This window comes from Hemiscyllium ocellatum, chromosome 12, assembly GCF_020745735.1.
Source record: "Hemiscyllium ocellatum isolate sHemOce1 chromosome 12, sHemOce1.pat.X.cur, whole genome shotgun sequence".
Classification (NCBI taxonomy): Eukaryota; Metazoa; Chordata; class Chondrichthyes; order Orectolobiformes; family Hemiscylliidae; genus Hemiscyllium; species Hemiscyllium ocellatum.
The window spans coordinates 22018290-22044871 of record NC_083412.1 but is presented as its reverse complement, the minus strand read 5'-3'; the positions used below and the strand labels follow the sequence as shown (position 1 = coordinate 22044871).

General features: G+C 41.9%; 1 protein-coding gene across 5 annotated transcripts in view; it reads right to left on the bottom strand.

Annotated features, from left to right (window-relative positions):
- fndc3a (fibronectin type III domain containing 3A) overlaps window positions 1-26582 on the bottom strand; it is a 218447-nt gene that overhangs the window by 60436 nt on the left and 131429 nt on the right. For all 5 annotated transcript variants that reach the window (XM_060833376.1, XM_060833378.1, XM_060833374.1 and 2 more), the window contains 3 exons: window positions 21483-21621; window positions 20679-20732; window positions 3137-3261 (listed from right to left, as the gene is read on the bottom strand). In XM_060833376.1, the coding sequence (XP_060689359.1) occupies window positions 3137-3261; window positions 20679-20732; window positions 21483-21621 (318 nt within the window). The remainder of the gene's footprint in view (window positions 1-3136; window positions 3262-20678; window positions 20733-21482; window positions 21622-26582) is intronic.

Below are 26582 nucleotides of genomic sequence, written 5' to 3'. Positions count from 1 at the left end.
CCTGTTTCCACACCGTAAGTAATCTAATATAAACCTCTACAAGGTCACCCCTCAGCCTCTAGTCCTCCAGAGAAAATATCCCCAGCCTATTTAGACTCTCCCTGTAGCTTAAACCCTCCAACCCTGGCAACATTCTTGCAAATCTTTTCTGAATCCTTTCAAGTTTCACAATATCCTTTCTATAGCATGGAGACCAGAACTGCACACAATATTCCAAAAGTGGCCTAACCAATGTCCTGTACAGCCGCAACATTACCTCCAAACTCCTGGACTCAATTCACTGACCAATAAAGGCAAGCATAACAAACGCCTTCTTCACTAACCAGTCTTCCAGCTCCTCTACTTGCAAGGAACTATGAACCTGCACTCCGAGGTCTCGTTGTTCAGCAACACTCTCCAGGACCTTACTGTTAAGTACGTAAGTCCTGCCCTGAACTGCCTTTCCAAAATGCAGCACCTCATAGCTATTTAAATGAAACTTCATCTGCCACTCCTTGGCACACTGACCCATCTAATCAAGATCCCACTGTACTCTTCGCTATTCACTACACCTCAAATTTACCGTACCTTTTATATTCACATCCATAGCATTTATACAAATGATGAAAAGCAATTGACCCAGCATCGATCCTTGTGGCACATCGCTGGTTAAAGGCCTCCAGACTGAAAAGCAACGCTCCACCACCACCCTTTATTCTACCGTGGAGCCAGTTATATATCCAAATGGCTAGATCTCCTTGTATTCCAGGTGATCTAACCTTGCTAATCAGTTTACCATGAGAAACCTTGTCGAACACCATACTGATGTCCATATAGATCATGTCCACTCCTCTAACTAAAAATATTTAATGAACCTGTCCCCACTACCTTCTGAAGCATAATGTTCCAAAGTTACATAACCCTCAGACTAAGAAAAATCTCTTAAAACTCTGTCCTTAAAAAATTACCCATTTTTAAATTTCTTATCTCGTAATTGTTTTAAGCGTGTTAGAATGGAGCAAGTGTTGAACCATGAAGACATTATTAGCGACATTGCTCCCTGATATAAATCCTGTCCAGTAATTAATAAGTAAACTGACCACTGACCTCATCTGTCCTTACTTAAAAAGGCATTTTCAAAATATCCAATCACATCAATTTACATGATCCTTGTTTTGAGATGCGTTTGAGCACAAGTGATAGACATAAAAATGTCAGGAGAAATATATTTGAAAAGGGATAGAGCCAGAATGGAAGAGAATAATTTTGCTTTTACATTTATGCTATGCTTTCTCACAATCTATAATACTGCTGGTGACATTTACTGAATGCACTGGTGGTGTAAGAAAAAACCATGCTATTGAAAGATCAAGGAATTTTTATTCTCCTCATTTGGAAGTAACACATGCGTCTTCCAAACGCAAGTAGCAGGTGGCCTTGGAACAGGCTATATAGAGTCATAGAGATGTACAGCATGGAAACAGACCCTTCAGTCCAACTCGCCCAAGCCGGCCAAATATCCCAACCCAGTCTAGTCCCAGGTGACAGCATGTGGCCCAAATCCCTCCAAACCCTTCCTATTCATATACCTATCCAGATGCCTTTTAAATGTTGTAATTGTACCAGCTTCTACCACTTCCTTTGGCAGCTCATGCGTGAAAACGTTGACCCTTCAATCTCTTTGATATCTTTCCCCTCTCACCCTAAACCTATGCCCTCTAGTTCTGGACTCCCTCACCCCAGGGAAAAGTCTTTCCCTATTTATCCTATCCATGCCCCTCATGATTTTATAAACCTCTATAAAGTCACCCCTCAGCCTCCAATGTTCCAGGGAAAACAGCTCTAGCCTATTCAACCTCTCCCTATACCTCAAATCCTCTAACCCTGGCAACATGCTTGTAAATCTTTTCTGAACCCTTTCAAGTTTCACAACTCTGGTCATAAAGGGCAGACATGTAATTATTGGACTGCTTGCTTTGTTTGAATTATGTAAAATTGTAAATCAGAATTCACTCTGATACAATACATAAGAAACAATAAGGGTAGTTAACGCACAATGTTTTGATTAATCTACATATAACGAATTTAGAACATGGATTAATCAATTTCATCCAGATCATGAATGATGACGACCTTGTAGCACAACTTCAGTTTAATTTTTATCTGTTGGGTATATAAGTGGACACCAGCCTAGGGATAACAGAAAAAGAGGAAAGGTTCATGTTAGCTCTTGACTCTGATTCCCAATTCCATAGATCATAATTAAACTTATAGAGTCATAGAACCCCTACAGTGTTGTCACAGGGAGAACGTGCACACTCCACACACAGTCAGTTGTCCAAGGGTGGAATTGAACCTGAGTCAATGACGCAGTGAGGCAGCAGTGCTAACCACTGAGACAACGTGTGGCTATGGATGAGGAATTTCAAGAGTTGCTAGATCCTAACTTGCATACAAAGGCAAATGTACAGAACTAGTCATAAAATCTTGCTGATCCCACAACACACCTTTTTTTTTAAAAAATGTGCAGCTGCCTGAAGGATTCTTCTGGCTCTTCATGGCAATTGTTTTGCAGATTCTATACCCTATGCCACAACCTGGAATTAGTTCCAGTGGGAATATCTTTTGATCTATTTACAGAATGAGAAGGATCAATGCGTGGAATGCCATTTTGGAATTTTTCAGCAGTTGCCAGCAAATATCCTTCAACTACATCTACAGCCAAGATGCACACACCTCACTTTGGGAGAGGATCAATACAAGTATGGGTCTTCTTTTTTAATCAAACGTGGGAAAGAGAAGGGGCGGGGGGTGTGGTTTAAGAAAATGTAAAGTTTCATTTCTGCAGATCAGTTTTTGGCCCTCTCCTACCTGCATCTGAAGATAACAAGAAGTTTACTTTCTTATTGAGCTAATTGCTGTTAATTGTTCACATCCCCTTAGATTTCACTTATTTACAATTTTCCAGTCCTAACACAGACTATCTCCAAGCATCTATTCTACTCTGTATATTCAGTTCTGATTAATCATCCAAAGGATTGATTTTTGATCTTATTAGCACATTACTGTTCAGGCCAAGTTTGGACCAGTACTTAACACTGATTACAGACTATTAATAGTATATGAAAATCATGTCTATCTTTTGAAATGCACTCACCTCATCCCAAGTTCATTTATGGCTGCTAACTTAAATCTGTATCCAGTGGCTGGTGACAGCTTAACAACTTTGAATTGTTTCTGTGGTCCAAAATAACACTGGGAAAATTCATTCTTCCCTTTCCCCTGTGAAATAGATCAGATTAGTCAGAAATACAAGGAAGGAGCATAAAGGAAAAGCTATTAGTTTAATCAAATCCATTTCTTCAGAAACAAGTATGTATTTTGACATTAACTCCCTTTCACAATACACAGTGACTTTAATGAATTGTCCTCAAATGTTCAGTGTTTGCTTACTTTTCTGAGTATACTGGGCTTGAGCAACTTTCAATTGGACATTAAATTCAATGACATATAAATCTATTCAATGTTCGCCTTTCTAATTTATGGTATAATCTTTTGAACTGCTGGCATTAACCTTCTCAAGAAATGAAGCCTTTGCAAGATTACAAGAAAGATATCCCAATTTTCTTAACTATTTTGTTTAATATTCTCAATGAAACTCATCTAAGCCTGGCTAATCTCATAAATCTGTTAGAAAACTTTTAGATACTCATAACTGCAAGTTTCTCTGCTTGACTAACAAATATCCAAAGAGACTAAATTTTTAACATCAAATGTTCTTCTTCTGTGAAGAAGGTTAAAACAAAGTAATCTTGCCATTGTCTACTATCAATACTAAGAGTGGAGCAGGTCAGGCAGCAACCAAGGAGCAGGAGAACCGACGTTTCGGCCATGAGCCCTTCTTCAGGAATCGTTGAAGGAGGGCTCATGTCCGAATTCATGAAGAAGGGCTCATGCCCGAAACGTCGATTCTCCTGCTCCTTGGATGCTGCCTGACCTGCTGTGCTTTTCCAGCACTACATTTTCAGCTCTGATCTCCAGCATCTGCAGTCCTCACTTTCTCCTATCAACACTGTAACGCTGTTTAAGCAATTTATCTCCTCTATTATCTCAAAACGATTTTTAAAAAATTTATATTTTGCCATTACACCTCTGAGTGTATTCCAGAGTTCACAAACTTGTAAGAAAGATATATGAACAAACTGAATGTTAAAGGAGGTGCCAAATCTATACAGTCGTGACAACAAAAACTTTGCAATCCTAATAGAGGCTGGAAAAGCCACAGTGAACTTCTGTACAAACTTCTGCTGGAAAAAACTGCTTACGCAGAGACCAGGAAAGCAAGGCAGGGCAGGTTCAGATGCTAAAAATACGGGGTAGACCATTTAGGACAGACATGAGGAGAAACTTCTTCACCCAGAGAGTGGTAGATGTGTGGAATGCTCTGCCCCAGAGGGCAGTGGAGGCCCAGTCTCTGGATTCATTTAAGAAAGATTTGGATAGAGCTCTCGAGGATAGTGGAATCAAGGGTTATGGAGATAAGGCAGGAACAGAATACTGATTAAGGATGATCAGATTGAATGGTGGTACAGGCTCGAAGGGCAGAATGGCCTACTCCTGCACCTACTGTCTATTGTCTAACGTGGAATTACGGTGAGGACCTCTGAAGCAGGAAGCCATGTCTACAGAGGGTCTTTTGGGAACTACAGGGAAACTTCAATTATCCGAATACCAATTATCTGAAAATCGGATTATCTGAAGATCTCGAGGTCCTGATAGAAACATTACATCAAAGACGTGTTTCCAGCAGTGATCGCGCCTTTTGTTTACAATGATTAAACAGGCACCGTTTCCAAATGGCTGACCTCCCGCCCTCTCTCTCTCCACACTTTTCCTGGAGTTATACAGAGGGGTGTACCCCATCCCCTCCACCCACTCTCCCCAGGAATAAACTCTCCAACATTGTCTGTACAGGGCAAACATGGAACCTGTCAAAAATTTGCAGTAAAAGGTTGCACGTGTGGCTGTGGCTGCGTGTGTGTACCTGTGTGCTATTTGGAGACTCTCTACCCCCCCGCCTCCCCCCCCCCCCAAAAGACAGCAGCAGTCTTGTTGTTGGTGTGTAGTCCGGATGCACCGGAGAGGGGTCGAAGGTGAATGGGGGGGGGGGGGGGGAGGAGTGTTGGGGGCGGGGGCTCAAGTGCATTGTGCTAGGGGGTGGGGTGGTGATTGCGTGTTTTGTCCTAGGGGGTGGGGTGGTGATTGCGTGCTTTGTGCTGGGGGCGGGGGTGGTGTTGAGGGTGGGATTTCACGCGCTGTGCACTGCTGCGGGCTCCTGAATAGGGAGCAGACTTTAAAACTCCAAGCCCCAGAGGAAAGGTATTTAATCGATTTTCTGAATAATCGATTATCTGAATGAAGTAGTGCCCACCCATCGGATAATTGAGTTTCCGCTGTACATTATTCTACATCAAAGAGGACCAATCCAGGAGATGATCTGGCTTTTAAAAAAGAAGCCATGATTAAAATGTGCCAGCTGCTGCAACCAGCTACAAACTCAATGCAGGGCAAAGTGAAAATTGTAGTTACCAAGTGCCTATGATTCTTGAGATGTGTGTCAGCCACCTGCAGCTTGTTGTACAAGCAACATTTCAGTTTGCAATTCACTATGGACATGTCACTGAAACTCTCCATCCATAAAAGCAGATTCACCTCATTCCTTCTTGACTGAGTAAGCATGAGGGTTTGCAGATTGCAAGGTACATCGTTCAGAGTGTCAATGAATGAATGAATGATTATTTTGCACAGACCTCATATGAATTTACCAATTTTCACTATCTCTTATACAGCATCTTTCATAACAACCGGATGGCTAAATACTTTACGTGCAATAACTAATTTAAATGTAGTCACTGCTGCAATGGAAGGAACTTGATACCAGTTTGCATACAGTAAATCTCCTTAAGCAATATGATAAATTTGTTTTTGTCAAGTTGATGGAGAGTTCAATATTGGCCATGATAACTCTCCTGCTCTTTTTCAAAATGGTGACACAAAATCGAACAGTCATCCACGAGGGTATGGGATTGTGTTCAAATAATGACTGGAATCAGTGAGTGGCAAAAAAAGCCTCTTTTATTCAGCATTCACAGTACAAGTTCGAGGCTGCAAAAGAATCCTGAAATACAGTTATTACAAGAGCCCCTTTATGCACAGTTCTTACTTATATTAAAATTCCACTATGGCGTTACATTATTTTATCTATCGTACACAAAAGTGTGAAGGGTTCTGTCCTGGGAAACAGGAGATGGGTTAAAACGTGCGAAATGCTGGCTGCTACTGCTGATGGGATTAAGAGTGTTCATCCGATCTGCTTGCATAATTAAGAGGTGTTAGTCCTTTTGTCTTTTAAATTAGTAAATGTTACTAAAACTACTAGGCCTATATGCACTAAGCTAGTTAGAAATTGTATCTGCACTTAATAAAACAATAAAGGTTATTAAACTGATTACTGCAGCTGAGTTGAGAGATTTATTTACTATTTGCCAGTTTGAGTTTCATTTAGTCGTGCGATTTCACTTAAGTTTTAATAGTTAGCTTCTTTAGTTTGGAAATTTTTTGAAAAAAATTTGAAATTTTTTACAAAATTACAAAATCACTACAAAACAGTATAACAACCTTATAGTATAACGACAATAATAGTAAACAAACTACTACTCTACTCCACAAACCACTGACAAGAGATTAAAAAACCTACGAAAACTACAATTCAATAAATAACTAAAACAAACTAAATTAAACCAAGTTGAATCAAGGTAAATTAAATTACATTCAGTTGTTACCGCACTCCTGCCAAAGTTCCCCACCACAGGGAGCATCAGCAGGTATACCCGTATTTGTTCAGAATTCTTCCTCTCAGAGGCCCCTGGACTGCCGGACACAGCTCCCACGACTACACAAAGCTCCTGACCAATATAGCTGACAAGTCTGCGTCTATATAATACAGAAAGGGCCGCTACGTTCTACAAAACAGTTCTGCTTTCTGGTGCACCATACTCATAAGGAAGTCCAGGGGGATGTGCTCCTTAACTAATCTACGTTTCCCCGAGAGTCCCAGTGGATTCTCCGACACCCAACTCATTAGAATGTTCTTCCTCACTCAGAATGAAAGAATATTAAACAGTTTCTTCCCATCCGCATCCAAAGACGGGAGATTTGGCAAACGCAAGAGGGGGGACACCAGATCCACCTTGACCTCAGTTCCCAAGACCCCTTCCAAATCATTTTTTATGGCACCCCAATATCTACGAAACTTGTGGCATGACCACAAGCATAAGTAAGAGTGCCAACATCTTTTTTACATTTGGGGCACATTGGGGATGCTTTTGTCTTACATTCCACAAGCCGCTCCATTGGCAAATGAGCCCTGTAGAGCATCTTCAATTGAATAGCCTGCGTCCTATTACAAATTGAAATCTTCTATACATTCTCCCAAATATCCTCCCATGCCTCTGACGAGACTTTCACCCCCAATTCTTGAGTCCAGATTCTGCAGAGCCACACAAATGTCCTTCAAAACGTTACCTCCTAACAAGTGATAGAGGGTACTGACCAAGAGAGCGCCCGCAGACCGGAACTCTCCATATAATTCTATTAGATTTAAAATAGTGATGGAAAAGAATTGACCGGATCTAAAAGGTGAAGCTCTAAATTGGAGAAAGGCCAATTTTGACAGTATTAGGCAAGAACATTCAAAAGGTGATTGGGGGCAGATGTTGGCGGGTAAAGGGACGGCTGGAAAATGGGAAGCCTTCAGAAATGAGATAACAGGAATCCAGAGAAAGTATATTCCTGTTAGGATGAAAGGGAAGGCTGGTAGGTATAGGGAATGCTGGATGACTAAAGTAATTGAGAGTTTGGTTAAGAAAAAGAAGGAAGCATATGTCAGGTGTAGACAGGATAGATCAAGCGAATCCTTAGAAGGGTATAAAGGCAGTAGGAGTATACTTAAGAGGGAAATCAGGAGGGCAAAAAGGGGACATGAGATAGCTTTGGCAAAAACAATTAAGGAGAATCCAAAGGGTTTTTACAAATACATGAAGGACAAAAGGGTAACAAGGGAGAGAACAAGGCCCCTCAAAAATCAGCAAGGCGGCCTTTGTATGAAGCCGCAGAAAATGGGGGAGATACTAAACAAATATTTTGCATCAGTATTTACTGTGGAAAAGGATATGGAAGATATACAGTCTACGGAAATAGATGGTGACACCTTGAAAAATGTCTATATTGCAGAGTAGAAAGTGCTGGATGTCTTGAAATGCAAAAAGATGGATAAATCCCCAGGACCCAATCAGGCTTAACCTAGAATGCTGTGGGAAGCTAGAGAAGTGATTGCTGGGCCTCTTGCTGAGATATCTATATCACTGATAGCCACAGGTGAGGTGTCAGAAGACTGGAGGTTGGCAAACATGGTGCCACTGTTTAAGGGTGGTAAGGACGAGCCAGGGAACTATAGACCAGTGAGCCTGACCTCGGTGGTGGGCAAATTGTTGGAGGGAATCCTGAGGGCCACGATGCACATGTATTTTGAAAGACAAGGACTGATTAGAGATAATCAACATGGCTTTGTGCGTGGGAAATCATGTCTCACAAAGTTGATTGAATAAGTAACAAAGAGGATTGATGAGGGCAGAGTGTTAGAGATGATCTATCTGAACTTCAGTAAGGTGTTCAACAAGCTTCCTCATGGGAGACTGGTTAGCATGGTTAGATTTCACGGAATACAGGGAGAACTAGCCATTTGGATACAGAACTGACTCAAAGGTAGAAGAGAGAGGATGGTGGTGGAGGGTTGTTTTTCAGACTGGAGTACTGTGATCAGTGGAGTGCCACAAGGATCTGTGCTGGGTCCTCTACTTTTTGTCATTTATATAAATGATTTGGATGTGAGCATAAGAGGTATAGTCAGTAAGTTTGCAGATGACACCAAAATTGGAGGTGTAGTGGACAGCGAAGAAGGTTACCTCAGGTTACAACAGGACATTGATCAGATGGGCCAATGGGCTGAGAAGTTGCAGATGGAGTTTAATTCAGATAAATGCAAGGTGCTGTGTTTTGGGAAAGCAAATCTTAGCAGGACTTATACACTTAATGGTCAGGTCCTGGGGAGTGTTGATGAACAAAGAGACCTTGAAGCGCAGATTCATAGTTCCTCGAAAGTAGAGTTGCAGGTAGGTAGAATAGTGAAGAAAGCGTTTTGTATGCTTTCCTTTATTGGTCAGAGTATTGAGTACAGGAGTGGGGAGGTCATGTTACGGCTGTATAAGACATTGATTCGGCCACTGTTGGAATTGTGCATGCAATTCTGGTCTCCTTCCTATCGGAAAGATGTGAAACTTGAAAGGGTTCAGAAAAAAATTACAAGGATGTTGCCAGGGTTGGAGGATTTGAGCTATAGGGAGAGGCTGAAAGGCTGGGGTTGTTTTCCCTGGAGTGTCGGAGGCTGAGGGGTGACCTTATAGAGGTTTACAAAATTATGAGGGGCATGGATAGGGTAAATTGACAAAGTCTTTTCCCTGGGGTCGGGGAGTCCAGAACTCGAGGGCATAGGTTTAGGGTGAGAGGGGAAAGATATAAAAGAGACCTAAGGGGCAACGTTTTCACTCAGAGAGTGGTATGTGTATGGAATGAGCTGCTAGAGGAAATGGTGGAGGCTGGAACAATTGCAACATTTAAAAGGCATTTGAATGGGTATATGAATAGGAAGGATTTGGAGGAAAATGGGCCGCTGGCAGGTGGGACTAGTTTGGCTTGGGATATCTGGTCGGCATGGACGTGTTGGACTGAAGGGTCTGTTTCCATGCTGTACATCTCTATGACTTATTGGGACTAACCATCAATGTCATCTTTTTCTGTACAGAGTCCCTAACCTGAAAGTACAAAAGAGGTCCCTCCTAGATAGTTCATATTTCTGGCTCAGTTGCTCGAAAGACATCATGACCACCCTGTCAAATAAATCTCCCAAAGAGAAGACTGCTCTACATTCCCAAAGGTTAAAGCCAGAGACAATCGACCCCGGCCAAAATCCTAATATTCCTACTCTGGGAGTGACAGTGGAAGGTTTTTGTAAGTTACCCTCACGTTGCTACATCATTCTCCATGCTTTAACCGTGTTGAGGGCAGTCAGATTCCTGCAATAGTCCATAACAGTCTTGTCCACAAACAACCAATTGATGAGGGGGCATTTTGCTGGGAGGCCTTGATGTCCAACCAGATTGACCATGGAGTCCAGGCAAGCCCAGTCAGCCACATAGGACAGTAAGGAACTCAATTGATAGTTCTTAAAGTCCAGGAAATCCAAACCTCTGCTGCAGAAGCTGCAACTTGGCAAATTTAATGAGAGGCTGCCTATGATGCCAGATGAAAGATCCAAGCCTCCGGAGTGCTTGCCTCGGCAGCATAAAAGGGAGCATTTGCAAGGGATATAATATAATAAACGAGGAAGAACATCTATTTTTACCAGAGCTATTCTACCCAACCAGGATATCAGAAGATCTTCCCAGTGACAAAGATCCTGTCTTATTTTCTCTAGCAACAGCACAAAGTTAGCTTTATATAATTGATCCAAGGCCGGGGTCATAAATATGCCTAATTACAAGAAACCTCCCCATTACCACCTGAAAGGGAAACAGGTTCCATCCCCAAGATCGGATATTCTAGTAAGGCCACCCATAGGCATGGCTTCATAAAATTAGTTTTATAACCCGTAAGGGAACCGAATAGATTAATCACTTGTATTAAATGGGGCACAGATGTCATTGGATCAGTTAAAAAGAAAAGTCAGTCATCTGTATAAAGGGTAATCTTATGCCTGCCTGATCCTACCTCCGGGGCAATTACATTGGGGTTCCTCTGGATGGCCTAATAGTGGTGAGAGACGGCACCGTTATCAACTGCCTCTGCCAATACTTAAATTGTCCGACCTTATACCCCTGAATTTGGTCTAACAGTTGAAATGGGAGATTCTCCTAGATGAGTATAGCAACTCCTCTACTTTTCGAATTAAAGGGTGAGAAAAACATCTGTCTGAATCCTTCCTGCTGTAACTTCAAATGCTCCTAATCGGTTAAATGTGTTTCTTGCAGCAAGGCTTCACTGACCCTCTCTTTTCTAAGGCTTGTAAGCATCTTTTTTCTCATAATTGGTAAATGATTCCCCTGAATATTCCAGGTGCACCATTTAAATAAACGGTTAGCCATAGCCATCCTAAACAGTCTGTGGCCCCTGGGAGGAAGAACCTTACTCATAGTGCACCGAGTGAAAACAGCAAACAGTTCATATAAATTTTAAAATATAACTACCAAAATTACCAAATCAAAACTCTGAACAGCTACTTCTACAACAGGCGACATATAACACAAATGAAAGGAGACTTTCCCTCTTGCTCACAGGGGCCGCTCATACTACCCACTAACCCCTCCATGGCTCCTTCCAGCCCCAGACAACACAAAGTCAGAAAAAGTTACACACATCTACAACAAGAAAATTAAAAGTGGGCACTCATCCTATCCTATCCATACTTTAACCCTAGGCAGTCCTAGTAGAAAAGAAATAATAAGCCCCCCCGCCTCCCGCAATCATGCCTCCCCCCCACCCCAACTCCCTGTCCCCCCATCCCATATCAAAGGAGAAGAACGAAAAGGAAATGATGAGAAAAATATACGAAGTATAACAGATAGGGAGAGAGAAGGGAGAAGAAAGAGAAAAAGATAAAACAACTAGGACCCCCACATATATTAAAACAAACCCAACAACCAGGCAAATTACAGAGAAAAACAAAGTAAACATTATTGTCCACATTATTCAAGCTAGCCAGTCTATTATAAAGTACCCAGGAAGTCCTTTGACTTTTCTGGTGAGTCAAAATTAAACATGGACCCTCCATGGCTGAAACGTAATATTGATATCTGGAATACTGGATATTCAAGTTCCTCACCTGCCTTTTTACCTCATCAAAGGCCTTCCTCCTGCGAATCACGACCACAGAAATGTCTTGGAAAAACACAATTCATGATCCTTTGTATACCAGAGTCTGTGCATCCTTTTCCAGTGCTCTAGAGGCTCCAGTACCATTTGCTTATCCTTGTAATGTTGGAGTTGAACTAGGCGGAGGTGCTAGTCTGATCCAGGCCTGCGCACTGCGACCCTGTGGGCCTGCTTGACCCGCATCCGGCCTGCTTCAACTTTCAGCTTCAGAAACTGCGGGAGCCATTGCTCCAAGAAGCTGACGAGCTGGCCTTCTTCCTCCTGTCCCGGCAGCCCCACCTGATGGATGTTCTTCCGACAACCTTGATTTTCAATGTTGTTGACCTGCTCTTCCAAGGTCCGTACCTGCCATTCCAGGGCCTGGACCCGACCTGCTGTGAATTCTACCGTAGCTTTGGAGGCCATGGTACATTGCTCCACCTTCACGACGTGCTGCCCGAGATGCTGGATATCCTGGTCATGCTTCTGCAGCATGACCGAGATAGGTTTCAGCTTGGTCCAGGTGTCCTCCATCACTGAATCAATCTTCTTTTGGAGTTTCACGAACTTGGAGACCAGGCTCTGCTCCATAGAGGAATCCCCGGGGCATTCGTGAAGGCTTACGCTGCGGCCGCAGACGCGCCCGTTGCTACAGGGGAATGCCCTGCTTGCTGAAATCCTTGCAGTCCCTTCCCTTTAGTCATTTTTCTAACTATTTTAAACTAACACAGGACAATTCTGGGGGTCAACAACAAACAATTTCTACCACAATTGGTACTAAAGGGAGGGTGAATGCACCACTGTCTATATTCTGGTGCAGAGCTCAGCAGGGCAGACCTACTGGATTGCTGCCATTTTGAATCCTCTCCAACAGTTTTTTAAAGGAATAATACCCCAGTTAAAAGGCATTTAACGAGTACATACTAATTGGAGAAAATGTTTGGTGCTCTGTCTTCTTTTCAGGCCTGCGAAACAGTCAGTAAGGGTCTGATTAATATTATAATATTTCATGGAGACTTGATAGAGATGATATTGTTCTGTATACTAAACTTATTTAGAGGTAAACACTGCTTGTAGCAAGGGCTGATAACTTATGAAAATGGAATAATGTATTTGAAGGGGTTGTTTTGACTGCAAAGAGCTGTTTTAAATTTGATCTATCTTATGGTAGTAAAATATAATGAATGAAACAGTGTTATAACAAGTAATGGCTTAGTGAAAGGTTATGAATGCATGAATGGGAACCTGATCTTAACGAATGTAGCGAGCTGGTGAGTGAGTTAATAAAGATATCCTAAAACACAATACTCACAAGAGTAAACAGTGCCTTGGTTTGCCATTTCCTTTATCAATTGATATTTGTGACAATGCAGAACTCTTCAGTACTGCAGTGGACAGTTGGTCTTGAATTTTATGCTCAGATTCTAGAATGGAACTTGATCCCAGCATCAAGAAGGAAGAGGGATTCCATACAGTTAATATCTACATTGGGCATGGTGCATGATTCAAGAACCCTGGTCCATAATTCATACACACACAGCAGGCCTTCAATAGAGTTTAGCTGCTGCAAGGACCTACTCATCCTCACCTCTGTTGCCTGACTCCTATGGAGGCACCCTGCAGCACTCAGCTGATCAGGTATCAAGTTTTTGAGTGGTATGTGGCATAACTGCACTTCTTGCTACTACTTCCAGGCCAACAATCTGACACATGAATGCAAAGGAGGAAAAATACAGAAAACTCAAGTCCAACAGCAAGTGGAGCAGCAAGAGAAATTAACGGAGGCTACATCCCAGACAATGTTTTTCGGCTGAGGCTCCATGTGACCAAATAATTTATAAGTGATATTGAAAAACTCAAAAAGTCTTCAGTAGCAACTGTTCCATATTCCTTTCCTTATTTCTATTAGTGACCATCCCATTCTCCTTTGCCTGATGACACCAAAATAAAAATCACCAGAAATGTACATTTTCATCCAAATTTATAATTTTATGCCTTATACAATAGATACAGAAATAACCTAATAATCAGCATGGATTTCCTTTGTTCACCACTTTTCAAAACATTTGCCTATCCAGAGTGGCGAGGAGAGAAGGAGTAGTGAAACGAGCGCTGCCAGGAAGGGGGAGTTTTCCCGCATTAAAAGGGACTTACCTTCGGAGTTGAGCCTCCATTTGCTGAGAGGTGCGAGGGAGGAGCGAAGGACTTCGGGGAAGTCATATATTTGTGTGGTTGCGTTACCCAAAACACTACTTGGGTAGTGTCTCCCATCCATCCTCCTCAAACCAAACAAAAGATTCCGTGCGGCAGATTGGTAAGGTAACACGTTTATTTTTTATTCCTTTTTTTTTAACAGTCTCTTTGGGAATTTAGAACAGTGGGAATGGAGGTGAGGGCAGTTGAATGTTCCTCCTGCAGAATGTGGGAGGTAAGGGTCACCACTAGTGTCCCTGCTGACTACATCTGCGGGAAGTGCACCCAACTCCAGCTCCTCGGAAACCGCATTAGCGAACTGGAGCTAGAGCTGGATGAACTTTGGATCATTCGGGAGGCAGAGGGGGTTATTGAGAGGAGTTACAGAGAGGTAGTCACTCCTCAGGTACAAGAGAAAGCGCAGATAGGTTACAGTTAGGGGAGAGAAAGGGAACAGTCAGGCAGTGCAGGGATCCCCTTTGGTCATTCCCCTCAACAATTGGTATACCGTTTTGGATAGGTATACAATAGGTATACCGTTTTGGGGGACAATTTACCAGGGGAAAGCAGTTGGGCACAGGGCTCTGGCACAGAGTCTGTCCCTGCTGCTCAGAAGAGAAGGGGGAAGAGGAGCAGAGCAGTAGTCATTGGGGACTCCATAGTTAGGGGGACAGATAGGAGGTTTTGTGGGGACGAGAGAGACTCACGGTTGGTGTGCTGCCTCCCAGGTGCCAGAGTTTGTGATGTCTCTGATCGTGTTTTTGGGATCCTTAAGGGGGAGGGGGAGCAGCCCCAAGTCGTGGTCCACAAAGGCACCAACAACATAGGTAGGAAGAGAGATGGAGATTTTAGGCAGAAATTCAGGGAGCTAGGATGGAAGCTTAGAGCTAGGACGAACAGAGTTGTTGTCTCTAGTTTGTTGCCTGTGCCACGTGCGAGTGAGGCGAGGAATAGGGAGAGAGAGGAGTTGAACATGTGGCTACAGGGATGGTGCAGGAGGGAGGGTTTTGGATTCTTGGATAATTGGGGCTCTTTCTGGGGTAGGTGGGACCTCTACAAGCTGGATGGTCTTCATCTGAACCAGAGGGGTACCAATATCCTGGGGGGGAAATTCACTAAGGCTACTGAGGTGGGTTTAAACTTATCGAACAGGGGATGGAAACCAAAATTGTAGTTTGAGTACAGAAAAGGTTGAACGTAGGGAGGTCCGAAATCAAGTTTAAGGGATGCAAGATGGCACCGGCAAGCAAGAAGTTGGTTTGAAGTGTGTCTACTTCAACGCCAGGAGCATCCGGAATAAGGTGGATGAACTTTCAGCATGGGTTGGTACCTGGGACTTGGATGTTGTGGCCATTTCGGAGACATGGATAGAGCAGGGACAGGAATGGTTGTTGCAGGTTCCAGGATTTAGATGTTCCATTAAGAACAGAGAAGATGGTAAAAGAAGGGGCAGTGCGGCATTGTTGGTCAAGGACAGTATTCCAGTTGCAGAAAGGATGTTTGGGGACTCGTCAACTGAGGTAGTATGGGCTGAGGTTAGAAACAGGAAAGGAGAGGTCACCCTGTTGGGAGTTTTCTATAGATCTCTGAATAGTTCCAGAGATGTAGAGGAAAGGATAGTAAAGATGATTCTCAATAGGAGTGAGAGAGACAGGGTAATTGTCATAGGGGATTTCAACTTTCCAAATACTGACTGGGAACACCATAGTATGAGTACTAATAGGTGGGTCAGTTTTTGTCCAGTGTGTGCAGGAGGGCTTCCTGACACAGTATGTAGACAAGGGGCGAAGCCACATTAGATTTGGTACTGGGTAATGAGCCCGGCAAGGTGTTAGACTTGGACGTAGGTGAGCACTTTGGTGATAGCAATCATAATTCTGTTATGTTTATTTTAGTGATAGAAAGGGATAGGTGTATACCACTGGGCAAGAGTTACAGCTGGGGGAAAGGCAATTACGATGCGATTAGGCAAGATTTAGGAAGCATAGGATGGGGAAGGAAACTGCAGTGGATGGGCACATTAGAAATGTGCTTATTCAAGGAAAAGCTCCCGAGTCCTAGATAAGTATGTACCCGTCAGGCAGGGAGGAAACTGTAGAGTGCGGGAGCTGCGGTTTACGAAGGAAGTGGAATCTCTGGTCAAGATGAAGAAGAAGGCTTATATTAGGATGAGATGTGAAGGCTCAGTTAGGGCGCTTGAGGGTTATAAGGTAGCCAGGAAAGATCTAAAGAGAGCTCAGAAGAGCCAGGAGGAGACATGAGAAGTTGTTGGCGGATAGATCAGGGTAAACCCTAAGGCTTTCTATAGGTATTTAAGGAATAAAAGAATGACCAGAGTAAGATTAGGGCCAATCAAGGATAGTAGTGGGAAGTTGTGTGTGGAGTCAGAGGAGATAGGGGAAGAACTAAATGAATATTTTTCGACAGTATTCATTCTAGAAAAGGACAATGTTGTTGAGGAGAATACGGAGGTAATGGCTACTAGACTAGGTGTGATTGAGGTTCACAAGGAAGAGGTATTAGAAATCCTGCAGAGTGTGAAAATAGATAAGTCCCCTGGGCCAGATGGGATTTATCCTAGGATACTCTGGGAAGCCAGGGAGGAGATTGCCGAGCCTTTGGCATTGATCTTTAAATCATCATTGTCTACAGGAATAGTGCCAGATGAGTGGAGGATAGCAAATGTGGTTCCCCTGTTCAAGAAGGGGAGTAAAGACAACCCTGGTAATTATAGACCATTGAGCCTTACTTCAGTTGTTGGTAAAGTGTTCGAAATGTTTATAAGAGATAGGATTTATAATCATCTAGAAAAGAATAATTCGATTAGGAATCGTCAGCACGGTTTTGTGAAGGGTAGATCCTGCCTCACAAACCTTATTGAGTTCTTCGGGAAGGTGACCAAAGAGGTAGATGAGAGTAAATGAGATGGTGTATATGGATTTCAGCAAGGCCTTCGATAAGTTTCCCCACAGTAGGCTATTGTACAAAATACAGAGGAATGGGATTGTGGGAGATATAGCAGTTTGGGTCAGAAGACAGAGGGTGGTAGTTGATGGGAAATGTTCATCCTGGAGTCCAGTTACTGGTGGTGTACCGCAAGGGTTGGTGTTGGGCCCACTGCTGTTCGTAATTTTTATAAATGACCTGGATGAGGGCGTAGAAGAATGGGTTAGTAAATTTGCAGACGACACTAAGGTTGGTGGAGTTATGGATAGTGACAAAGGATATTGTAGGTTACAGAGAGACATAGATAAGCTGCAGAGCTGGGCTAAGAGGTGACAAATGAAGTTTAATACGGAGTTTAATGTGTGAGGTGATTCACTTTGGTCGGAGTAACCATAATACAAAATACTGGGCTAAAGGTAAGATTCTTGGTAGTGTAGATGAGCAGAGAGAAACAGTGTCCAGGTACACAGATCCTTGAAAGTTGCCACCCAGGTTGACAGGGTTGTTAAGAAGGCATACAGTGTTTTAGCTTTTATTAATAGAGGGATCGAGTTCTGGAAACATGAGGTTATGCTACAGCTGTACAAAGCTCTGGTGCGGCTGCACTTGGAGTATTGCGTACAGTTCTGGTCACCACATTATAAGAAGGATATGGAAGCTTTGGAAAGGGTGAGGAGGAGGTTTACTAGGATGTTGCCTGGTATGGAGGGGAAGTCTTACAAGGAAAGACTGAGGGACTTGAGGCTGTTTTCATTGGAGAGAAGAAGGTTGAGAGGTGACTTAATAGAGACATATAAGATAATCAGAGGGTTAGATAGGGTGGACAGGGAGAGCCTTTTTCCAAGCATGGTGACGGTGAGCACGAGGGGGCATAGCTTTAAATTGAGGGGTGGCAGATATAGGACAGATGTCAGAGGTAGTTTCTTTACTCAGAGTAGTTAGGGTATGGAATGCTTTGCCTACTACGGTAGTAGATTCACCAACTTTAAGTACATTTAAGTCGTCATTGGACGAGCATATGGAGGTACGTGGAATAGTGTAGGTTAAATGGGCTTCAGATTGGTATGACAGGTCGGCGCAACATCGAGGGCCGAAGGGCCTGTACTGCGCTGTAATGTTCTGTTTCTACAGGGTACTTCATTAATGGCTGCAGCAATCAGAGTAGAAAGTTGCTTGCATTGAGTGTAGTTAGCTGGTGTGCAGCCTGCACTCATCAAGCCTAAATTGGTTGACTGATGAGATCCAGCATGTTCAGTATAGCATGAGCAAGAGCAGGAATGCTGTCATTTTGAGAGAAGGCACAGGTTCATGTTCCATTGAGCCACTGCAACTCTGCCTTGGCAGTGGCTCAGCAATACTACTGATTGCTCAGAACAGATTGAGACTCAAACAGTACTATCAAAAGTAAGAATGGCAGCAGCTTGAGTTTCCACAGAAGCACTCCAATCTTTGTTGGAACCTATTTATTTTTCAGTCAAGGCTGTCACACCGAACATCAGACACAGAGACAGATCCCACAGATGGAAGTGACCATTTCTTCCAGGGTGGTTCTTTTGAAATTCATTCAGATGTGGGTCTCATTGGCTGGCCCAGCATTTGTTAGCCATCTCTAATTGCCCTTGTGGTGGTGGTGATGATGAACTGCCTTCTTGAATTGCAGCAGGTCATTTAGTTTAGGTATACCCTCAATATTATAGAAAGAGGGTTCCAAGATTTCGACCCAGCAACATTGAAGAATGGCAACATAACTTTCACATATAATAAAAACAAAAATGCTGAAAACAGCCCGGCAGCAACTGAGTTGAGAAATCGAGTTGACAGTTCTGGCCCGTGAGCTTTCATTAGACAAGATGTCAGACTTGTTGTGTACTTCAAGCACTTTCAATTTGTTTCAGATTCCCAGCATTTGCTGCATTTTATTTTGCATTAACCTCTTCTGTATCCTGACAAAGTCCTCATCTAAGTTATCTACTACACAACTAATGAAAGACATCACCTTCAGGACAGCAGTATCTGGATTATCCTTTCCTTCTTGTCCAGGCACCTGAACATGTGTTTGGTGTCTCATGGGTCCTGTATCCCAGGCTCTTAAAATAGGTGCAGTGTCAGTTTCTGGTGACTACATCTGTAAAACTCTAATGATGGTACCTCCTCATCTTCACAGATCTTCTTCCTCTTATGAATGGGAACATTCTTGTTCTTTCTTCTCTGAAGTGTAAAAGGGACAAAGGTTTGACTGAGTTACAGGGAGGAGTGAGGAGAAAAGAAATTGCGTTTCACCATTTGCAGCTTGAGAATCAGATGACCTTGGGAGATGAGGGAGAACTGGGAAGATAGGAAGAGTATAAGGTATTCAGTTCCGGAGTCCAACAACTTCTGTCTTGCCAGTGGCCAAGCTCTTTCGCAGTTCTGGTTCCCAGGATCGTCAGCACCATCTGCTTCATCTAAGTTAAAATATGCAGATTAGCTGGTCCTCCTTCAGTTCATTGCTACTCCCTCTGTCGTGCACTACTTTTACCTGCCAGAATGTTAGAATTATTTCAGTATTGCTTCAATGTGCTTGGGTGATGCAACTGTCATGGTGAATGGCTGGTAGAATTTGCAAGTTGAGAGCTAAAGGTACAAGGGCGAAATAAAACAAATGAATGGTTGGGTATTGAAAATAGGATTAGAATAAACGTGTCCACATTGGACTACCTAATGTGCTAAAGAGCTTTTCTCTGTTCTGCTGACCTCTAAGACTTCAACATTAATCCATAAGACTGGGGATCAAACTCTGCTGGGGCAGATCATCAAAAGGTTCACTTTTGAAGGCAATGGAAACAAGGTCTAGTTATAGCAATTGTGAAACTGCAGAGAAGATAACCACAGAGAAAATAACTCTTGAAATAGCTGAAACAATGGCATGAGAGATTATGTTAATAATCTTCCATAACAGGTTGTCCACTTCATTATTACCTACAGGGCAAAAATCTAATGCATATCAATATCTGGATCACTGAGGCAAGCCTCCAAATACACACTTTACCAATACCAACTGAAAACAAGTCTGTTTCTTGTGTATAACTGTGATATGACTTTCAAATATTATATATGTTATACTCACCTACAGTACCAATCCAGCATACAATAATTATCTAGTTAGCCGGTACACCAGGTGACTCACTATCCATTAGGACACTAAACTTTACACAGCAGCATCAGTCTAAGTTCAATTCCTTATTGCTCCTGACTGGACTTACTGTGGTAATGCTATGAAGTCCAAGGCTGAGGCAGGGAAATTTAGCCTGAGGTCCCACTTGATTCAGTATCCAGTGGAAATGTGTATGTTGAGTGAGGATACAAAAATTAAGGCAAACTAATGGAGGATGTTCCTGTGCCACATTTCAATATGAAGGCTTTCTATTGTCTCCACGGAGGAAAAGATGAGAGAGAATACAAGGTTCATAACATGATGGAGATTAGCTGTGTACCTGATTATACAATTGTAATATTGTAGGATTTCTACATGCCAATTTCCAGCAAATTTCACTTACTTCATCCCATTCCAGATTATAATTGCTGACTTTGGAACCATTGTCACACGTAGCCTACAAAAGTTAAGGCAATGTAAGTCAAAGTCAAGGCAATGTAAGTCAAAGTCAAACTCAACAGCAAGCTATGTTAATGAAATACCTCTCAATAACTTGCAACAAATCACATAGCTAAGCATTTGCATATAATACAAAAGAACACAACTAAGAGCAAGATATGTTATTGGTAAAATATTTAGACAAATGTGGTAGAGATGCAGCACATTTTAAGTTTGAAAAAATCATTAGTGAGTTTCTAAGATAGAACAGCTTCAGAGTCTGATATTTCCAGGATGTTCCGTAAGAGGAAGATATGAGGTACCAGGCAGAACAATTCAACAATAAGCATGTAGAGACTGCCTAAGAGATCAGATTAAAGATGAGGAATATGAAAAGAAATCAAATAAATAACTAATACAATCAGAGATTCTCAATGAATCGTCTGAAGTCATTCAAGATAACAAAGACCTGACCAAAGAACAGAGTGAGTGATGAGGCTGCTGATAGTGAACATGGAAACTGTTAAGAATGGTGAGTATGGGAGCACAGAGTTACACTTGATTAATTTAATTCAGCTAAACAACTCAAGATTGAAGATGCAGTGAACATTGATAAAGAAAGACAAGAAAAGGAAGTGACCGGTGATTGAGCCAATGATTTGATAAAATGTAAAAGTTCAAAAATTCAATTATTTGAAAAACTAAGCAATAATAAGTAGCTTTGAGATAACTGAACAGCAATGACTTTGGACTTGGGTATTTGTCTCACCTTCCACTGTAGACTGAGGGAATGTTTGGTCCTGTTTATTATTCTAGGTGGCATTGGTGTGTCTGGTTCACTGCACAATGTTGTAAAACGCTCTGATTCTGATGGCGTTCCTCTTATTAGGTTAGAGGCTGCTTGCACCCTTTAGCAGACAAAATCGTATCATTAACCTAAGTAATGAAAGTAAGTTAATCACATTCAACAAAAGCTAGTGGTTTGTTGAATAAAATTTAAAACTTGATTTTTAAAATAGAATTCAATCGAAGTTGCATTTATGACTTTTCAACATGGCAAAAGGTCTTAAAATCACCACAAACCTGCAACTATTTTAAACTGGTATATTCCCTTACATGGACTGAACACTTCCAAGATGATTCAGAGGTTGGAGGTGCAAGCTGGGAGCATGGAGAAATTCAATCACCAAGCAGGGAATAGAAGCATTAAGGAAGAAAAATGAAGGCAAGTTTAAATTGTAGTCTTGATTAAACAAATCAAGTGGCTTGACGTAGCAGAGTGGCTTTCGGAAAAAAGCAGGGAAATAATCACTTAAGATTGCGCCATCCATGAAGTAGAAGATGGAAATTGCTGTGAGCAGGGAGAAACACAGCACTGGAAGGGAAGCTTGAAGAAGTCCTGCGGGGAGCACAGCTCAAGTATGGAATGCAATACAAACAATGAAGAGGATAAGGAGTAAGTAGGGAATGGCATAGATACTGGTCAAGAGTGAGCAGGGAGTCGATATTTAATGAAATGTGAGTAGATACATTTATAGATTACATGTCTTAATGCACAAGTTGAAAGGGGTTGAATGACTGGTACAGTAATTCTCAAATAGCTACAACTTCTCACCATTCAGTAGGTTACCAAGAATCATTTTGGTTGGAGTGAATCCCAAAGACAAGAATCTGAAACTCGGTTGTCACTGAGCTTAAATATTCTTAGTAACTCACAGGTGCTCCTACTGCAATTAGATTGTGTACCAGCCATATAAGTGCAATTCAGAAGCTGGACTTCTGCGATGAATAACTCACTTGCTGACACCAAAAGCCTGTTCACTATCTACAAGGCTCAAGTCAGGACTCTGATGGAATATTCTCCATTTCTCTGGTTGAGAGCAGCTCTAACAATGCTCAAGACATTTATTACCACCTAGGACAAAACATCCGTCTTAACTGGCAGCCCATCTAACACCTCAAATATTCAATCCCTTCGTCACTGACCAGGGTATTGCAGCGTGTACAGTGACAAGATGCACTGCAACAAATCCCAATACTCCTTAGGTAGCTTCTTCCAAACTTGCAACTCATGACTTCTAGAAGGAAAGAGTAGCATATACATGGGAACACCATTATCTGCAAGTCTCCTCCAATTCACACATCATTTTGACTTGGAACTGTATCATCCTTTCTTCATGGTCACTGGGTCAAAATGCTAGAACTGCCTTCCTAATGGGATTGTGTGTGAACCTACATCAAATGGCTAGTAGTTATTCAAGAGTACAGCTGTCTATCATGTTTTAAAGTGAAATTAGAGATGGACAAGGATGCTAGCTTCGTCAGCAGTACCTACATCCTGCAAAAGAGTAAGAAACGGTCAAAAGAAATGACAGTGAGCCCAATAACAAGTCTCTCAGTTAAAAGCATTTCACAAATTCCAGAACTCTTGCAAATGTCCTAGAACGGTTGCGTGACCGAGTGCTCAGAGGTTCTAGATTCAGATTCCAATCTCTGTGGGACCACATGTTCAAATCCCACTGCTTGGATCAATGCAAGAGGGATTTCGCCTGAATGAGTATGTTTGTGAATGTGGTTCAATGGGATTTGATGCAGAAGAAAAAAAGAGGCGCTTTAAGTAAGGTTTACTTTAAGAAGTAAATTGTGCCGAGTGAGGAGTTCAGTGAAGGGTGGCATAAGGTGCAGGCGTCTTCGACTTTTTTTCTGCAAATTCATGGTGTTAAGAAACTGCTACTAGAGATGGTCTTTAAATTGCTGCAAATTAGAAAAGTGTACTTTCTAAAGGAAGTAACTACATTTAGATTTACTTGAAAAATATCAGGAATAAGTAAAAGTCATAGACAATGTAATAAACTAAAAAAGTAAACCAAAGTAGAATAAAATTCACATAAAGGAAGCAAAGTTATGACATTGCAGTGCAACTCTGTCAAGTGGAATGCATGGACTGTAGCATATGGTAATTCATGTATCCTACCAGTGTCCTAGACGACCGCATGTTCAGGAAATGCTGCCAGTTACAGTAACTTAAGTTCTGGGTTTCAGAGCTTGAGTAGTGGCTGGAGTCACTGTGGAGTATCTGTGACACTGACAACTATGTAGAAAACATTTTCAAAGAACTGGTCACAGCACAGCCTAAGGGCCTAGAGACAGAAAGGGAATGAATGACTGCCAGGCATACCAAGAGAAATGAATAGTAACGTAGTAACTGGGGTCCCACTTACAAAGCAGCTTTCACTTTGGAAATTGATGACGGCACTGGTTCCTCAAGGGAGTACAGTTAATGTTACATTTATGGCACTGGGGTGGTTTGGCTGCAATATTAGGGGAGGAAGAGCCAGTGATAAAAGATTCATTAGTTTGGGGAACAGACAAATGTTTGTTTGACCATAGATATGACTTCAGAATGGCATGTTGCCTGCTCCATCAAGGATGTCACAGAGCAGCTGTAGCACATTTTTCTGGGGTAAGGTATACAGCTAAAAGTCACTGGTCTACACTGGTACCATTGATTTGGGTGGGAAGATGTGGTTCTGCAACCAGAATTTAGGAAGCTAGGTAGAAAATTAGAAAGAAGGATCTCAAATGTAATAATCTCCAGTTTACTCCTAGTGCCATGTACGAGTGAGTACAGAAATAGAAAGATAAAGCAGATGTTGTAAGCTTTAAATGTTGTGCAGGAGACTAGGCTCAAAATTCCTGGATTACGGTCACTGGCTTTAGGGAATATGATGGCTGTACAAGCTGGATGAACAGATCTGGAACTGAGTTCTATATAGGATGTTTTGCTAGTGTTATCGGGAAGGCTTTAAACCCACTTGGTAAGGATGTGGTAACCAAGAAAGACTATTAGAAACTACTACTTGGTGCATAAAATACTTGGGACAGACAGATAGCAATAGCATCAACAATAGCAAGTTAACAAGGACAGTTACAGAAAGGGAGAAACGAATGAAGTATAAATCCGCATTAATGTGCAGTTATGTGAATGCATGGAGTATATTTAATAGGACTGGTTAATTACTGATGCAGATTGCCAGTGGAAAAATTATGTTCTGTGGGTATAACAAAGAAATGGTTCAAGAATAAGCTGGACAGGGTGGTTAAATACTCCTGGGTACAAGGCGTTCAAAAAAAAAGATAGAAAAGGAATGAAAGGAGGGGGTGATGGCAGTATTGGTTAAGGAAAGCATTGCAGTGCTACTGGAAGAGAATGTCCCAGGGGTTTCAAGAACCGAATCAAATTGGCTACACCTTCAAAAATAAAAGGTGCAATTACATCACTGAGTGTGGTCTATATATCACCAACAAATGGGAAGGAAGTAGGGAATCTGCAGGGAAATTACAGAGAGGTGCCATCATTTTAATACAGTTATAACGGGGCAGAACTTGCTTAGCTATAGCCTGCTCACTGACACTATGCTGAGTTCCAGCAAGGTCACTCACTCCTGCCGTAATTACAGCCTTCGTTTAAACATGAACTAGAGAGATTTCTAGAGGGACACGGAGAGTGATTGCTCTCATGATCGAGGCTGCCTTTGACAGAATGTGGCATCAAAGAGCTTCAGCAAAATTGAAATCAATGGGATTCCTGCGTTTGAGACAAGCCTTGTACAAAGAAAGTTATTATTGTTGCTGGCCAATTGCCTCAGGACATTTTGCTCAAATTTGTCAGGGTAGTGTCATAAACCCAAACGTCTTTAATTGTTTCATTAATGACCTTCACTTCAAAAGATTAGAAGTGAAAATATATTGTTCTGTACCCTTTGCAATTCCTCATCCATGACCTTAAATATTTACTTTGTTTACTCGCACAGTCCAAAGATGTGCAGATTAAGTGAATTGCCTAAAATTGCCCCATAGTGTTCAGAGATGTACGGGCAAGGTGGTCAGCCATGGTAAAAGTGGGGTGACGAGTCCTGGGTAGGTCACACTTCGGACAGCGGGTGCAGAGTTGATGGGCCAATGCTCCCTTTCTGCATTGCAAAGATTCCATGATACTCGCTAAGCCTCTTTTGACAGTATTTTCCAAATCCCTAATCTCTAACATTTTTAAGAACAAGGACAGCAGTTGCAAAGGAACACTGCCATCTGCAATATCCCTTCAAAGTCTCACACAATCTTAACTTATCATAAAGACTGCAATGGCTCAAGGAGGCAGTGCTTTACCACCTTCTGAAGGCCAATTTGGTAAAGGCAATAAATGCTGGCCTTTCCAGTAACATCCATATTTCTTGGACAAATATTTAAAGAAAGCTTCCATTTATGTAATGCCTTCAAAGTAACAAATCATTCACGGGCACAGGAATATTATAAAACAAAATTTGATTCTGAGCCACAACAAAAAGCGATCAAACTACAGAATGAAAAATTTGGTGAAATTAGTTTGATTTAAGCAGCATTTTAAAAGAGCAAAGAATGAGGATTTAAAAGTTTAGGGCCTTGGCAGCTGAAGGCATGGCTGCCATGAAAGGAGGGATGGAGTTTACAAAACTAAGGAGAGGCAAGGTCATGAAAATAAGGAGAATCTTAACATTAAGGCATTGCTTGACAAGGGACCAATGTAGATCAGCAAACACAGGGGAGGTAGGTGAGCAAGACTCAATGTGAATTAGGTCAGCAGAAAGTTTTGAGTGGCTTCCAAGTTTGCAATACGTAGAATGTGGTGGTCAGACAGGAATGTACTGGAATGATTAATCCTAAAAGCTAACAAAGATACATTAAAGATTTCAATGATAGAGAAGTTGAATAAGAACGAGCAATAAATGCTGACTTTGTTGGTAATGCTGTGCCAAAAATTAATTTTTAAGAAAATGATGAATGAAAGGTCATGATCTAATTTATTGGCAGAACAGACTCCAGGGGCTGAATG